The 13706-nt window shown below is 48.0% G+C and overlaps 1 protein-coding gene across 4 annotated transcripts in view; it reads right to left on the bottom strand.

Moving 5' to 3' along the window:
• The window catches only part of GAS2 (growth arrest specific 2), a 137716-nt gene that overhangs the window by 66779 nt on the left and 57231 nt on the right, over positions 1–13706 (bottom strand). For all 4 annotated transcript variants that reach the window (XM_068261382.1, XM_068261381.1, XM_068261380.1 and 1 more), the window contains exons 3-4: positions 9738–9862; positions 1971–2112 (exon numbers count right to left, since the gene is read on the bottom strand). In XM_068261382.1, coding sequence (XP_068117483.1) covers positions 1971–2112; positions 9738–9862 — 267 coding nt within the window. The remainder of the gene's footprint in view (positions 1–1970; positions 2113–9737; positions 9863–13706) is intronic.

The following is a 13706-nucleotide window of genomic DNA, read 5'->3' as shown; positions in this document are numbered from 1 at the left end:
AGGCAGTTACTGACTGTGGGCACAAGTTGCAAGTAGCGCACGATGGCGGCGCGCACAGGTGCAGAGGCTTCCCAGCATGAAGGTCTTTCCTTGAGAAGTCTGTCTTCGCATTATGTAGCCAAAGTATTTGAGATTTGATTGCAATATAGAGGTCTTTCTATTGCGAAATCTGTTTTTCTTTTTTTGAGCACCAACTTAAAGGAACTCTGAGCACCTCTCATAGGCATGCCTTTAAGCCAGACGACTTCCAACAAAGTCGTGCTATGACCCCTCTGGAGGAGCCTCTTGCAATGGCCATGCGTTTCACTTCCTCTTCCTGCTTCATTTACTGATGCATTTCTCTAACAGAGGAGACAGGGGTGACTCGGAAGTTATAACACAGCCAAGGTGGCAGCCGCGATTTTTAAATTGAAATCAAATGAAAACTGTTTGATGTAGAATGGCGATTCAGACATCAAATGAAAGAGGAGAGCACAAGCTACAGAAAGGTGTGCATCTTTAAGTCCTTTGGAGTACTGGTCGGAGTCTTAACCTGCTGGGCGGTCTGGACGAGCTCAGCTCGTCCAGTACCGCCGGAGCCTGCCGCTCAGGCCCTGCTGGGCCGGTTTGGCTCAAGTAAAAAGCAGCACACGCAGCGGGCACTTTGCCAGCCGCGTGTGCTGCCTGATCGCCGCCGCTCTGCGGCGATCCGCCGCGAGCAGCGGCGAAAGAGGGTCCCCCCAGCCGCCTGAGCCCAGTGTAGCCAGAACAAAAAGTTCCGGCCAGCGCTAAGGGCTGGATCGGAGGTGGCTGACATCAGGACGTCGGCTGACGTCCATGACGTCACTCCGCTCGTCGCTATGGCGACGAGGGAAGCAAAACAAGGAAGGCCGCTCATTGCGGCCTTCCTTGTTTATTCTGGGCGCCGGAGGCGATCGGAAGAACGCCTCCGGAGCGCCCTCTAGTGGGCTTTCATGCAGCCAACTTTCAGTTGGCTGCATGAAATTGTTTTTTTTTTAATTAAAAAAAACCCCTCCCGCAGCCTCCCTGGCGATCTTAATAGAACGCCAGGCAGGTTAAAGGCATGCCTATGAGAGGTGCTCAGAGTCCCTTTAAAATGTGTATAAAAGGTTACTAATCTGATTTAGATCGGCAGGTTTATACATTAAATACAGGGCCAGTTCTAGACTTTTTGCCACCTGAAGCAAGCGGCGCGGCATATCGGGTGGGGGGGGGGGGCAGGGAGTGTGAGGAGGGAGACATTTGGGGAGGGCCCACTAATTGTTGCCGTCCCTGAAGCACATGATTCACATTGTTTCATTGAAGAACCGCCCATGATAAAATACCATCATTAACATCCAGAAGAGAAGGCATGAAAACTGTTTTAAAAAGGTCAAATAAAAAGTAGCAATCAGTAAAATGTTACAACGAATAAGGCTGCCCTAGAAACCGCGGAAGGCTCTACTTTTGGATTGTGCCCCTTAAAGCGGATCCGAGATGACACTATAACAAGTAACTTGTCTATATATCTTATCTAAAGTTTAGATGGTTTACACAGCAAATCTAGCTGCAAACCGCTTTAAAAGAATATGATTATGTCTTCCTGTGATACAATGACAGCAGCCATGTTGTTTGTAAACATTACACAGAGGCAGGCTTATCTGTATCTTGAGCACTCAGCCTGTGAAAAAAAACGAATCCCCCCTTCTCCTCCCTCCTCCCCTCTGCCTCTGAAATCAATGGCTAGTAACACCTCCCCCTCCTCCTGCCCAGACTGAGCTCCAATGAGCCCTTGCTACTGCCAAGGCTCTCTGAAAACCTGTGGGCGTGGTTTATTTAGTTTATAGGGAATTAGAGTATTTAAACAAAAACAAAAAAGTATTTGACTTGAGGAATGCCCTATAAACAATAGGAAAAGAACACAATTATACAATGAGTAAAAGTTCACCTCGGATCCACTTTAAGTCCCCCAAATTGTTGGTAAAGCTTACCTAGGCCTTCGGATTCAAATAGACATGTCTCCCCGACTCCGATACTCCGGCACCAGGAGAGGAAGTTGGCCGTGTTGTCTCTTGCGAAGAAGGAGCCTGAGGCAGCGTTGGCACGGCATGGAATCCTCTTCGAGGGAAGACTCTGCAGAAACAGACATCTCTTATATATGCAGCTGGCAGGGCCGGCGCTACCATTAAGGCAAGGAGGCAGCTGCCCCAGGGCCCCAGAGCTTGTAGGGGCCCCCAGTGGCTACAAGAGGAAAACATTTTTTTTTCAAATCGGCCTTATAGTTTTTGAGAAAATCGATTTTAAAGTTTCAAAGGAAAAAAAACAAACACATTTAAAAACCTGTCGACTTTAATGGTTAATAGCAAATCCACCTTAAATGCTAGAATCCCTAAATTTGCAGGATATGTTAAGGAGATCATTAGGAATAAGAGGAAAAAACAATTTTTCAAAAAGACCTTATAGTTTTTGAGAAAATCGATTTTAAAGTTTAGAAGGAAAAAAGTATAGTTTTAAATGCGGTAAATGTCACTTTTAGTAGCAAACCTAACGGTAGTGAAATTTTACATGCATCAAACGAAAGCGCAATAAATTTCCTGATGGGGTTTCCAGGGGGTCTATACGCAGCCGCACCGCTTTGGCCAGGGATCGCTATACAGCCGCAATATGGCTGTATGAAGATCCCTGGCATTTTTTCCTATTTTCCAAAAAAATTTTTATGTTTAGAGTGTGGGAATTTTTTTTTTTTAAATTATGTGGGATCCCCCCTCCTGAAACTTTTTAACCCCTTGTCCCCCATGCAGGCTGGGATAGCCAAAATGTGGAGCTATGACCGATTGGGACTTCACACCCTGACTATACCAGCTGCAAAAAAGGTCCCCTAATGCAGATTTTTGTTCCGGGGTATATGTTGGGGGGGGGCAGGTTTATTTTGCCCTGGGGCCCCATTGTTGCTTAAACCGGCCCTGGCAGCTGGGACAGGTGGGCACCATCATAGAGCCAATGTATCATCAGTACTAATCAGCAGTAGCATAAACTGGAACAATTGGGAGTTAGAGCTTGTTTATTGTATAGCCATGCGCTATACTACATGTGCCATGCGCTGTAATGCACATGCGCTACAATAACTGCAGCCCCAGCACCCAAACATTCCCTGCTAATAAAGATTGGGGAATGGGAAAATCAGTTAGTAGCTAGGAGCTATTTTAGGAGGGTTAGTGTTGGGGGAGGCAGCCAGGGCCAAATTACAACTCATGGGCTTATAGAAGCAAAAGACCTGGTGCCTTAAACTCCACCCCTTGCTCAGCAAATGCCACACACCCTTTTATGCTGATGAAAACAGAACTGATAAAGAAGAGATCTTTGTGCCATACAAAAGCCATAACTTGTATACTATATTACATGTGCAGTCATACACACAAGTGACCGAGTAAAATTCAGTGTTTTTCCTTATAAAAATCCAAGCTTAGAGGCAGGCAGACAGCTGTGGGCAGTGGAAGGGTGGGGCTTGTCATTTTCAGCGGCCTTTTTAGTACCGGCTGCCTGTAGGCACATGCCTTCTGTGCCTTTGCATACATTTTAACATATGGTCCCATAACGTGCCCCTAACACAACACCTGGTGCTCCCTGCTTTGGACGTCAGAGTGAGCCGCGTTGTGCAGCTCACTCTGGCGTCCGTGATGCCGTGATGCGCACTCTTGGACGCATGCGGCATCACGTGGTCCCGCCGGCCAATCGCCGCACAGAACGGCCGTTCCAAGAAGTAAACACTGCACGTCACTGAGTGCAGTGAATATTAATTAGCCATGTGCCTGGCCGCTCTCCGCTCCTCCCCAATGTTACTGAGCATGTGCAAGCAGTCTAACGCGGCTCTGCCGCTTACAAAGTACTGCATGCAGTACGTTGACTTATGGCGCAGCGTTACTGTGTAACGCAACGTGAGCACTGTGAACAGCCCATTGATTTTTCATTGCTGTGCGGTGGGCTGCGTTACAGGCTGCACTAATGTGCGCCTGTAACGTCCCACTGTGAAACCAGCCTCAGTTAAGAATAAGGATTAGGAGGTTGTGGTTAGTTGCGTTTTGAGTCCTACGGGAGAAAAGCTCTTTACAAATGTTTTGTTGTTGTTGTCGTTTCGTTGTTGTAGTTGTATGTTGGGGAGGTTGCAGTTAGGCATCTGAAAAGAGATTACTTTAGGAGTATGTTAGTGTTAGGCATCAGAAAGGACTTAAAGGGATACGTAAGTCTTGTAAAAACAAATCAGGCTTACTCACCTGGGGCTTCTACCAGCCCCCTGTAGCCGTCCTGCGCCCTCACAGTCACTCACGGATCCTCCTGTCCCCTTCCGCCAGCTAGTTTTGTTTCACCGACAAGCCTGGCCATGCATAGTCTTCTTCACGTTCACGTCCTCAATAACATCCTGCGCCTGCGCAGAACGCTATTGCGGACAGAAACGCAAAGAGGGAGACGCGTTGCCAGGCTTGCGCAGGCGCAGTGAGCCGATAGGGGAAGGGGGTGGGGGGCTCCCGAAGCACTCGGGCTCCCTTCGCAGTTCCCATTGACTTTAAGCATTGATTGATAAACAAATCAGGTTGAACATCTCTTTTTAATCAATCATGCTCGACACCCTCGATTACCCATCTGAACGATCGTATTGCTGCATGTATGGGCGCCACTAGTTTAGTGCATGCAGAGATATTCCTACATAGAATCCCCGACTGCAGCAAACGCCAGTTTTTTTTGTTTTTAATCAAATAACGTATTTTTTTTGTCTCCGTCAGGCTGGGATCTGCAGGAATAATGATCTTTCCAGGTGGTGGGAATGAATCTGGCTGACACCGGATAATGTATCGCGCTGGGCTGTGAATCAGAGGTGCCCGCGGACCCCCTCCTCGGATATCGGCGTGATGATCGCTCCCCAGGTGCCCGGGCCGCACCATCTCGCCGAGGGCACGCATGCGGTTGGAGGCAGGATGTGAATGTGAGAGCGAAAACGATGATGTCATCTCCAAACCATTCCGTCAAGCTCACTTCTCTCTAAGCTCCTGGGGTCCCGCGCTCCACCGCTGTTGTGAAATCCGAGACCCCCAGACTTTTACAGCTCCACTTTTTTTTCCAAATGAGTTGGCTGAGTGGGATTAGCTGCGAAGTTTAACCATTTGCTGGCCGTACAGGCCACGATTCCGAGGGGCCGATTCATTTAACTTCATCGCTGCCTTTAATGCCTGATATATAAATTTGCTGATGCCACTTTATCTCAAGATTTTCTAATATTAAGCAGGGCCGTTTTTAGGCATAGACAAACCAGGTAGGTGCCTGGGGTGGAGCGCTGCTTGAGGGGGCACCAAAGAGCTACTTTTAGCAGAGTGTGCTTTATGCAATTCCTGTGCACAACTGCTAGTTCTAGTAAAGGCTGATACACACGCTTGACTAATGGTGGCCACTAATGATCCAATCTTTTTCATCCAATCTTACCATTTCTATGTAATATAAGGTAACTGCCTGAAGTATCCAATTAATATATTCCATCAGTTTACTCTTCTACTACATAGATTTGGTAAGATTGGATAAAAAAGATTGGATCATTAGTGGCCACCCTGAGGGCTGGAACCCACAAGAGCGTTTTTTTGAGCGTTTTGGCAGCGCTGCGATACGCTAGCAGTTTGCCAAAACGCTCAGCTGATGTTAATGGATGGGGCAACTTCCACAGGAGCGTTTGCGTTTCCCAGAAACGCAAACGCAGGACGTGCAGCATTTTGGGAGCGTTAGCGCTTCAATGTAAAGTATTGAAACGCTAGCAGAAACGCTCAGCAAAACCTAAACTTAGCGGTTTTGCTAGCGTTTTGCGGTTCAGCACACTGTAACAAAATTAAAAATAATTCACAGGACCAATCAGGATAAAAACGCGAAACGCAAAACGCTACACAACCGCTGAGGAAAAAAATACACTGTTGCAAAACGCAACCGAAAACTCGCATGAATCCGCTTGCAAACCGCTCAGGCAAAACGCTAGCGGTTGCGTTTTGCGTTCGCGGATTTCAGTGGGTTCCAGGCCTTAAAGGGAACCTGTACTGAGTAAAATTATTTAAAATAAGCACATGAGGTAACTTCAAATGAACATTACATAGTTACCTCACCGTCAGTTCCTCTCAGAAGCTCACCATTTTCTTCTGACAATGATCCCTTCCAGTTCTGACAACATTTTGTCAGAACTGAAATATATCAGTTGCTGTCAGTTATATATCAGTTGCTGTCAGTTATAGCTGAGCGGACAACTAATGTGCCAAGTAATGTCTATGTTTTCCTATGGCCCAAGTGGGTGATGTTACAGTTTAACAGTGTGCTGACCAGGAAGCTGTTATGGGGTAATGGCCATTTTCAAAATGGAGGACGGAGAATTCCATTGATAACAGAGGACAAATGGGACGCAGGAGAGGAAAAATAGATTGAGGAGTAGACTACACAGGAGGTAGATATGACTTCAGTTCAGGTTTTCTTTAAGTCGTCTGAAGAGGGCAATAAGGACCGCCTCAGCCAAATATTAAGTGTGTGTACAGCAGCCCTGACAACCCACAGTCAATCTGCCTGTGGGAAAACTCAACCTCCACGACGGCCAATTGCATTGTCTATGCTGCTCCCCTGCCTGCCGTGTGACATCACGCCTGCGCCTCTCCGTCATTACTCCCCCCCTCCCCACGCATAGTAACAGAACACAAACAGTGGTTACATGTGGGTTAAAACCCTTGCACAGGACAGAAGGAAAACAGAGAAAATGCACCCTGTATGTATTTAGAGAGTTTAGCCTGTCTAATTCCCCCTCATCTGTGACTAAACCAAGTTGTAATTTGATCTCAGCTCAGGAATTTCGGCAGAGCTGCTAATTTGTAAACGCATGATGTTAACCCTATGTCTGCTTCCACGAAAGCAGGAAGTAGACACACTGCAGATTTATTGCAGGATTTGTATCAGCTGTAAAAAAATACATGTTTGTCTTTATAGGATATTATTTTTTGAATTGCAACAAAATGTTTGTGGTTTTCTACTGAACTAATGAAAATTAGTGTTCAATCTGGGTGCATTGTATTAAGGGCTCGTTTCCACTATTGCGGTGCGGAATCGCCTGCATTCCACCGCTGATGAAATCGCATGCGGATGCGATTCCCCATGCATTTTTTGCCGCGAATTTGCATGCGATTTCGCATAGGTGAGGGCATATGCGATTTTAACCATGTCACTGCCTGTGTGAATTTACATTGGTACCTATGCAAATTCGCATGCGAATTTGCGGCAAAAAACGCATGGGGAAAACGCATGCGATTTCCCTATTAAATACATTGCATGCGATTCGCATGCATTCCACTCGCAGGCGAATTCTACGGCTCTTTTGTGCATTTTTTCACCGCTACAAAAAAAACGCACTTCAACAACGCTACAGTGGAAACAGGCCATCCACTTGCATCACATGTGCGAATCCGCATGCGTTGGACACATGCGGATTCGCGAAAGTGGAAACGAGCCCTAAAGGACACACCCAGGGTGAAAAAAACCCAAGATCTACTTACCTGAGGCTTCCTCCAGCCTATCTGTGCCTCCCTGCAGCTCTGCTACCTGCCGGTGCCTGGGGTCCCCTCCGTTGCAGATGTCTTCTATTGCTGCGCGAGTGCGTGGCCGCGCCACTCGCGTTCGTGTTCTGCGCAGACGCAGTACTTCTGCTCTGAACGCTCCAGGCTCTGTGAGCGCAATCGTGAGCGGTGTGGCCATCAGAGCAGGGACAAGGTCCTCCAGCACCCAAGGCTGAGACACCAAAGTGCGCCCCTCCATCCCTCCCACCCCAGCCGTCACACACTGATTGCTATTAGACTAAGAGGGCCACAGGGCCCACAACCTCCCCAACATCTTAATATCTAGTTATCTGGCTTGCAGTCACTGCTATGTATCCCTTTTTCTTATTTCTTTCTGCTTCATACACAATTAGGAATGACAACTGAATGAATTGTGCGCCCCCTCCTACACTGCGCCCTGAGGCTGAAGCCTCTCCAGCCTATGCCTCGGCCCGGCCCTGGTGGCCATGCACTTGGGCAGGCGCAGAAATTGCCAAACTGGTAAGGTCGGCATCTGCAACGGATGGTACCCCAGGACAGCGGCTGGAAGCAGAGCTGTGGCGAGGGACAGATGGGTTGCCAGGGGCTGCAGGAAGCCCCAGGTAAGTAGATCCTGTTATTTTTTCTGTTTTTGTTTTTTTACCTCGGACCTGTCCTTTAAGTATTCATGAAAAATGTATTGTGTTCATTTTGCAACCATCTGCGTGTTTTGATGTGAGTGTACAGGAGGGGGTGGGGCTTACAAGTGGTGGCCAATCCTCCCCCGTCACATAGCGTTGTTTTTGGCACAGGAGCTCCTAAAGCTAAATACTCACCACCTGATGGAGGAAGATGGATCCAGCAATGTCCCCCTGACGACGATCATGCCACAATCCCTCTTTCGGCTGGCGGGTACACGCCACGGCACACGGCGGGTTGGAATGGGAAGACGTGTGATCGCGGTACTTTGCGCAGAGTCATTAGCAGGGCCGGCCCGCTCATGAGGCGGGGTGAAACTTTTGCCTCAGGCGGCACATTTCTAGGGGCGGCATCCGCCCGTCGGTGGGTGGGGGGAGCCGGCCGCCGAGCTGGAGGGGTAGTGGGCAGGACGGGGGTATTGGGCCTAGCGGCGGGGAGGGGGGGTCGGACCCCCCCTCCCTCGCCTGGGTCCCCCGTCCTCCGCACCCCTCCAGCCTTAAATAGATCAGAAGCGCTACTCGTAAGAGGCAGTGGGCGGGGAGGACTCACCTCTTCCTCGATCCAGCGTGCGCTCCACTGACGTCACTTCCTGCAACGCCGCCCACTGTATTGTAAGTGGACGGCGTTGCAGGAAGTGACGTCAGTGGAGCGCACGCTGGATCGAGCGAGGAAGAGGTGAGTCCTCCCCACCCACTGCCTCTTGCGTGTAGCGCTTCTGATCTATTTAAGGCTGAAGGGGAGCGGAGGACGGGGGACCCAGGCGAGGGAGGGGCGCCGCCAGGCCCAATACCCCCGTCCTGCCCGCTACCCCTCCAGCTCGGCGGCGGCGGGGGCGGCAGCAATAATTTTTTCAAAATTTGGCTCAGGCGGCAAAAAGTCTAGGGCCGGCCCTGGTCATTAGGGATCTTTAAGATCCAATCCACTGTGATGGTCGCTATCACCACCTGTCGCGTGAGTGTGCACCTGTACACGTATGATCGCTCGTTGCTGAAAAAAATTGCCGGTCGTCGGTAAAATCCAGTACGGGACTAGAGGACATGATCTACGCATGGAGGAAAAATGTTTTACCCATGTATTTAGCAAAGGGTTCTTTGCAGTAAGAGTGATTAAGATGTGGAATGCATTGCCACAGGAAGTAGTTATGGCAAATTCTATACCTAATAACTATGTAACCTCCAGCATTGATTGCCTGACATGACCATCATATGGTATTCCTATACCCCTGACGTAATCCCTGTATGAATGAGGACAGTGTCCCGCTTTGTATTGAAGTCTTTATTATCATCCAGCTGAACTATTCTGGGTATCCCAACTCATTAGTGACTTTACTGAAGTCTGGAATTCACAGCTAGTCATGTGACTGTCAGCAGCCATTCATCTGCTCCCTCTTCTATAACACACTGTAAGGTCTTCTCCTGCAGGAAGCGGTGAGTCAGTGTATATATGGTGAAGGGAGGGGGGGACGAGCAGAACATCACCCACCTTGTCTGACTTCCCAGCCTCCAGTAGCTTTTCCCTGAACTTCTCCTGCAGCGTCTCAGCCAGCTGACACAGAAGTCCGCCATTGTCCAGCTTCTCCATGAACGTCTCCGCCGTTACCTCCTTCCCTGCCAGAGAGACGACAGGCCTCAGACTTTATCATCCATCAGGCACAAATCCATAACATCAGTTAGAAACAGCACAATGTATCTCATTGTGGAATTCTTAAAGGGAATGTCCAAGCAAAATAAAAAAATGAGTTTCACTTACCTGTGACTTCTACCAGCCCCATGCAGCCATCCTGTGCCCCCGTAGTCACTCACTGCTGTTCCAGTCGCCCGCTGGCAGCTTGCCGACCTCGGAGGTCGGCGGGATGCATTGCGTACATTTTTACGCATTCCTGCTAGTGCAGGAACATTAACACATACATTTTTACGCATTACCGGTTCAAAGCGTAAATTTTTACGCATTGAACCAGTAACGCGTAAAAATGTATGTGTTATTGTTCCTGCACTAGCCTTGGGTGCTGGAGGACCTTGTCCTGGTTCTGCACCAACCTGCCACCCCCAAGTCTCCTCATTGAGTTGAGATCATAGAGTATACTAGCCTCTCCCTGCTTCTCCACAGTCGGGCCTCAGAGTGTTATAACTCCTCCCCGCTTCTCTAATCCCTCCCTTATTCTCCAAAGTGAGGTCACAGAGTGTTGTACCTCCTACTCTTGAAAGCCCTCATCCCTCCAGCATTTAGATATCCCTACACACAGTTTCGATAAAGAAGTAAAATACCTGTTGTATCAGTTGATTGTTGCTGTACTCCTCGCTGCCCCCTGCAGTGATGTATGTAGCAGGGGAGAGGGAGATCGGTTACCCAGCTGAGGCCACACCTACCTACAGACTGATAGCCTATGCAGTGGGTATATCAAACAGTAGGGAGGCGCGGCTTCAGCAGGAAGAGCAGTCCCTCTCTCTACCCATATACTGATGTCATTCCAAGCAAATGATTCCCAGCTGGGACAGAAGAGAAGCGGGTGGTGGGAAGGTGAGTATACACTGCAGATCTTCAGCCAGGAGACCATCAACCATCAACCAATACATCAAGTATTTTGCAAAAACTATTTTTAAGATAAGTTTAATATGCACTAAAAATATAAATAGTTTGCTTAACTATGCTTTTAGGAAAGAAAAAGCTTCTGGAAAGCTTTAACATAATTTCACAAAAATGGTGAAAAGGAAAACGGTACTGAGCAGGATTCTGTGTTAAATTCTATTCCCATTATTAATAGCTGAGATAAAGACTTTCTGCAGACCCTGCGAGACCCCTTCTAACACGTGAGGGGTATTTTCCTTTCTCGCTAAGCTCTTGTAGAAGGAATAACGTTCGCTGGGAACATCTGCATCCAATGAAAAGTATATTAGGTGTCGGTTTTCAGCCTGCCATGCAGTACAGCGGCGGTGTGCAGGGGCTGCTGGGCTGGTGTTTCTGCAGCAGAGAACCCCCCCGACATATTTAACTGTGCGCCGCTATTAACCTGAGAGGAGGGGGGACCATCCTGCCCGGCTGTTCTTTTATATTTCTATGGAAAATACATTAAGCGCCTTTAAGCCCAATTCCAGGGGAACGAAATGCTATTTCTACTTGTGGAGAACCCCCTTTCGCTTCCAGAGCAGAGACCTTTGGCGCTTGGATAATAATGTGGGTGCAAAGGTTTAGGATAACATAGCTGGTGAGATCTGAATGGTCTGGCTGGAATCCCATTCCGTCTCCTAGCAACCTCCTCTCCCCCCATCCCCTAGCACCTCCCCTAGCACCTAACCCTAATCTCCTCTCAATCCTAAAGTTAAAAAAATCACCCCAAAATGTTCACCTAATGAAGAAATCTAGCAGTTAAACCCAGTGCCGACATCACCTGATGTCTGCATCAAAAGCTCCTGAGGGCGAAATGTATGGAGCCGAGATGACACTACTGATATGTAATCTAAAGCCTGGTACACGTTTTCAATTATGATTGGCCAATCACTGACCAATTGTACCACCTCCATGTAGTAGGAGGTTCAACAGATATTGAAAATTAGAAGCAGATTGTGTAGGAAAACTCTTATACTACATGAAGGTGGTAAAATTGGTGAGTGATTTGGCCAACCATAATTGAAAGTGTTATGCAGGAGAACAGAGGCGCCAAAAGGATAAAAGAACAAAAGAACGCTAAATGAGCTTAAAAAAACAAATTGTTGGTAAATAGAGGAGGTAGTGGTGGACTTACCTCCTCCAAGTAGACACACAACGACTGTAGTAAAGACAGTCAATATATTTTATTTATGAACTCCAAATATGCAACGCGTTTCGCAGGTTTGATCCCGCTTCATCAGGCAATAACAACGGAGCAATAGCATATGTGGTCAGTAGAAGAGCCAGGCACCTCTGGCTCTTCTACTGACCACATATGCTATTGCTCCGTTATTGCCTGATGAAGCGGGATCAAGCCTGTGAAACGTGTTGCATATTTGGAGTTCATAAATAAAATATATTGACTGTCTTTACTACAGTCGTTGTGTGTCTACTTGGAGGAGATAAGTCCACCACTACCTCCTCTATTTACCAAGAATTTGGTTTTTAACCTCATTTAGCTTCCTTTTATCCTTTTGGCGCCTCTGTTCTCCTGCATAATATTGAGTCCACCCTGGGTGGAGGGTTGAACCCCCTTTTTCTCATCTACAGAGAGCGGCTTCTTATTCCTGAGTGGGGTCAGGAAAATCTCCCCACCTGCCTTTACAGTGGTTGCCTAATGGTAACCCTGGTTTGTGAGTATTAATATTTACTCTATCTAGTAACCATTTACCAATACATATTACACTATTGGGGCTCTTGGTGTTCCTTGTTTTTATAATTGAAAGTGTGTACCAGACTTTTAAGCCTGGTACACACTTTTGATTATGATTGGCCAATCACTGACCAATTTTACCATCTCCATGTAGTATGAAGGTCAACAAGTATCGAATACTATGAGCAGATTGTGTAGGTAAACCCTCTACTACATGGAGGTGGTCAAATTGGTCAGAGGTTGGCCAACCATAATTGAAAGTGTGCCTCATGCTTTAACCCTGCCATACACATCCGATTTTGATTGGCCAATTTTACCAACTCCGTGTAGAAGGAGAGCTTACTTACACTATCTGCTCATAGTATTCAAAATCTGTTGACCCTCCTACTACATGAAGTCGGTAAACTTGGCCAATCACTGGCCAATCATAATTGAAAGTGTATACCAGCAGTAAAGCTTGATGCACACTTTCAGTTATGGCTAGCCAATCCCTGACCAATTTTACCACCTTGTAAATGTAGTATGAGAACCGATGTGAATATTACTATATTACACCGCATGCCATAATGTTTCCAACTATAGCCCTCCTCTTCCTCGTGCCATTAATTAACCACATAACGACCAGCTAATGCCGATAGGCGGCGGCTGGTCCTTTGTGGATTTCCGTGGAAACGTGAACAGCCTGCGAGCCTCTAATCGCGGCTCGCAGGCTAAATGTAAACACGCGGGGAAGAAATCCCCTGTGTTTACATCCATACGGCGCTGCTGCCTCTGATTGGCAGGGTATCGCCGCCGTGTGATAGGCTGAAGCCTATCAGAGGCGGCGCAGGACGCATCGCCGTCCTGTGCCGCCCATGGAGCGAAGGGGAGGGAGCGAAGGGGAGGGAGGGAGGAATCTCGCTGCGGAGAGGGGCTTTGAGGAGCCCCCCCACTAGGCACATGTGAGCGGCGGCGATCAGACCCCCCCCAGCAGGACATCCCCCTAGTGGGGAAAAAAGGGGGGAAGTCTGATCGCCCTGCAGCAATGACGATCTGTGCTGCGGGCTGGAGAGCCCACGCAGCACAAACTTAGAAAAGTAGCCCCGGTCCTTAAGTGGTTAACTCCCTATAAGGAAGAGCAAGATGAAGAAATGAGAGGGTGATAGGAGGGAACA

The sequence above is a fragment of the Hyperolius riggenbachi genome, chromosome 11, assembly GCF_040937935.1.
Source record: "Hyperolius riggenbachi isolate aHypRig1 chromosome 11, aHypRig1.pri, whole genome shotgun sequence".
In the NCBI taxonomy this organism is placed as follows: Eukaryota; Metazoa; Chordata; class Amphibia; order Anura; family Hyperoliidae; genus Hyperolius; species Hyperolius riggenbachi.
Note: the sequence above shows the minus strand (reverse complement) of the source record. Positions and strands in the feature narration are given on the sequence as shown.